This window comes from Micropterus dolomieu, unplaced genomic scaffold, assembly GCF_021292245.1.
Source record: "Micropterus dolomieu isolate WLL.071019.BEF.003 ecotype Adirondacks unplaced genomic scaffold, ASM2129224v1 contig_12977, whole genome shotgun sequence".
Lineage (NCBI taxonomy): Eukaryota > Metazoa > Chordata > Actinopteri > Centrarchiformes > Centrarchidae > Micropterus > Micropterus dolomieu.
The window spans coordinates 1-2,576 of record NW_025741963.1 but is presented as its reverse complement, the minus strand read 5'-3'; the positions used below and the strand labels follow the sequence as shown (position 1 = coordinate 2,576).

At 42.7% G+C, this 2,576-nt stretch overlaps 1 protein-coding gene across 1 annotated transcript; it reads left to right on the top strand.

Moving 5' to 3' along the window:
- Nucleotides 1-65: 65 nt before the first annotated feature.
- On the top strand, nucleotides 66-2,566 carry LOC123966248 (myosin heavy chain, fast skeletal muscle-like; the record flags this gene model as incomplete). Its single annotated transcript, XM_046042445.1, has 8 exons — nucleotides 66-227; nucleotides 313-437; nucleotides 1,094-1,402; nucleotides 1,493-1,696; nucleotides 1,786-1,911; nucleotides 2,011-2,181; nucleotides 2,272-2,376; nucleotides 2,471-2,566. Coding segments are annotated over exons 1-8 (1,206 nt in total), but the record flags the coding sequence as incomplete, so codon positions are not given.
- Between the last annotated feature and the right edge of the window lie 10 nt (nucleotides 2,567-2,576).

Here is a 2,576-nt window from a genome sequence, read left to right as displayed (position 1 = left end):
AAAACTAACATGATGTGTATTGATTATTTAGTAAGTAAACTCTATTAATTGTGTTATTCAGGTGTTGGCAGAGTGGAAACAGAAGTATGAGGAGGGTCAGGCAGAGCTTGAGGGAGCACAGAAGGAGGCTCGTACTCTCAGCACTGAGCTGTTCAAGATGAAGAACTCTTATGAGGAAGCTCTGGATCAGCTGGAGACCATGAAGCGTGAAAACAAGAACCTGCAACGTGAGTTCCGACCAGCTAACATTTGCTTTCTTACGCTGTATTGTATGTACGCTTAACAGTATTAAACACATGCATCTCTCTGCAGAGGAGATCTCAGATCTGACTGAACAGATTGGTGAGACCGGTAAGAGCATCCATGAGCTGGAGAAATCCAAGAAACAGGTGGAGACAGAGAAGGCTGAGATCCAGACAGCTCTTGAAGAGGCTGAGGTAATTTTCTTTTAGTGCGATCTTCTGAAAGAAAATTTTATTAATTATCTCAAATGCAGGGGGCCTTTCTGTCTTGTTAAATTTAATTTCTGTTATTGCATTATGCCGTTAATCCAAATCCTGTATTTGTTCCAAAATAAAAGCCCTCTAGCGTTTCAGCCAGAATCCCTACATTTCCTAACAAGGCTTTTATTGTGAAACATTTGCATGGGAGGGTGTTGTGGCAAAACCAGTGACTCACACGGCTCCCTAACAGTACTTAAAATGTAGTTATTGCCATCTTGTGCACCTATATGTTATTACAAGATACATTTGGCTTCGACATAAACACACATTCACCCACAGTGACTGAAATACGACAACAATACTTAAGATAATGCAGAACAGGGTTGGAAATAGAACGATTATATTGGTGAATTTATTCAATTAAAGTGATGGAAATGTACATTATGCTTTGTTGGAATGCACATTATATAACAGCACCAGGATTATTTATTATCATCCTTTAGATCATCATTTATAAATGGCAACCTACCCGCCCCAAGCAATTATTTGAGACCTGGACTTTATTTGACTACCAGCTTTATTTGATGAAATAAGGTATTTTAAAAGGCTTAAATGGCAGAAATTTACATTTTTTTCTCTGATATCATTAGGGAACTCTGGAACATGAAGAGTCTAAGATCCTGCGTGTCCAGCTGGAGCTCAACCAGATTAAGGGTGAGGTGGACAGGAAGCTGGCAGAGAAAGATGAGGAGATGGAGCAGATCAAGAGGAACAGCCAGAGGGTGATTGACTCCATGCAGAGCACTCTGGATTCTGAGGTCAGGAGCAGGAACGATGCCCTGAGAATCAAGAAGAAGATGGAGGGAGACCTGAATGAGATGGAGATTCAGTTGAGCCATGCCAATCGCCAGGCTTCTGAGTCCCAGAAGCAGCTGAGGAACGTGCAGGCACAGCTGAAGGTATTGTAAGACACAGAGCTGTTGCACAGGCTAAGGTCAATGCTCCTATTTTGTACTCATGTGAATATTTTCCTGATGTTTTTTCACCAGGATGCTCAACTGCATCTTGATGATGCTGTCAGAGCCCAGGATGACCTCAAGGAACAAGCTGCTATGGTGGACCGCAGGAACGGTCTCATGGTGGCTGAAATTGAGGAACTTAGAGCTGCTCTGGAACAGACAGAGAGAAGCCGCAAAATCGCTGAGCAGGAGCTGGTGGACGCCAGTGAGCGTGTTGGACTTCTGCACTCTCAGGTGAACAAAACAATCATTCCTTTTTCTAAATAACATGTGAAAAATCAGTCATGTGGTGACTTAAGTGACTAAATCTGTTTACTTTTTAGAACACAAGCCTTCTGAACACCAAGAAGAAGCTTGAGTCTGACCTGGTCCAGATCCAGAGTGAAGTGGATGACACTGTTCAGGAAGCAAGGAATGCAGAGGAGAAAGCCAAGAAGGCCATCACTGATGTAGGTTTAACTTTCCTTTGTTCTTAATTGTACATAATGTAACGTAATGTGTTTTTTGTCAAAATATTTCTCATTAACATTTCATGCCATCTCCTTCAGGCTGCTATGATGGCTGAGGAGCTGAAGAAGGAGCAGGATACTAGCTCTCACCTGGAGAGGATGAAGAAGAACCTGGAGGTCGCTGTTAAGGACCTGCAGCACCGCCTGGATGAGGCTGAGAACCTGGCCATGAAGGGTGGCAAGAAGCAGCTCCAGAAACTTGAGTCTAGGGTAAGACAACTGTGTTAAGATTTGCAGTTGAACAAATGTAAGAAAAGGTTTGGATCCTTAATGTTTGATGAATTGTCTGTTCTTTTGAAGGTGCGTGAGCTGGAGACAGAGGTTGAGGCTGAGCAGAGACGTGGAGCGGATGCTGTTAAGGGTGTCCGCAAATATGAGAGGAGAGTAAAGGAGCTCACCTATCAGGTACAGTCACTTTGAAAGTTAACATGTACAAATCAGTCTAACATATTATTATTACATCTAACATTTAAACATGCAAATTTACTTTCTATCACAGACTGAAGAGGACAAGAAAAATGTTACCAGGCTGCAGGATCTGGTTGACAAGTTGCAGCTCAAGGTGAAGGCCTACAAGAGGCAGGCTGAGGAAGCGGTAAGGACAA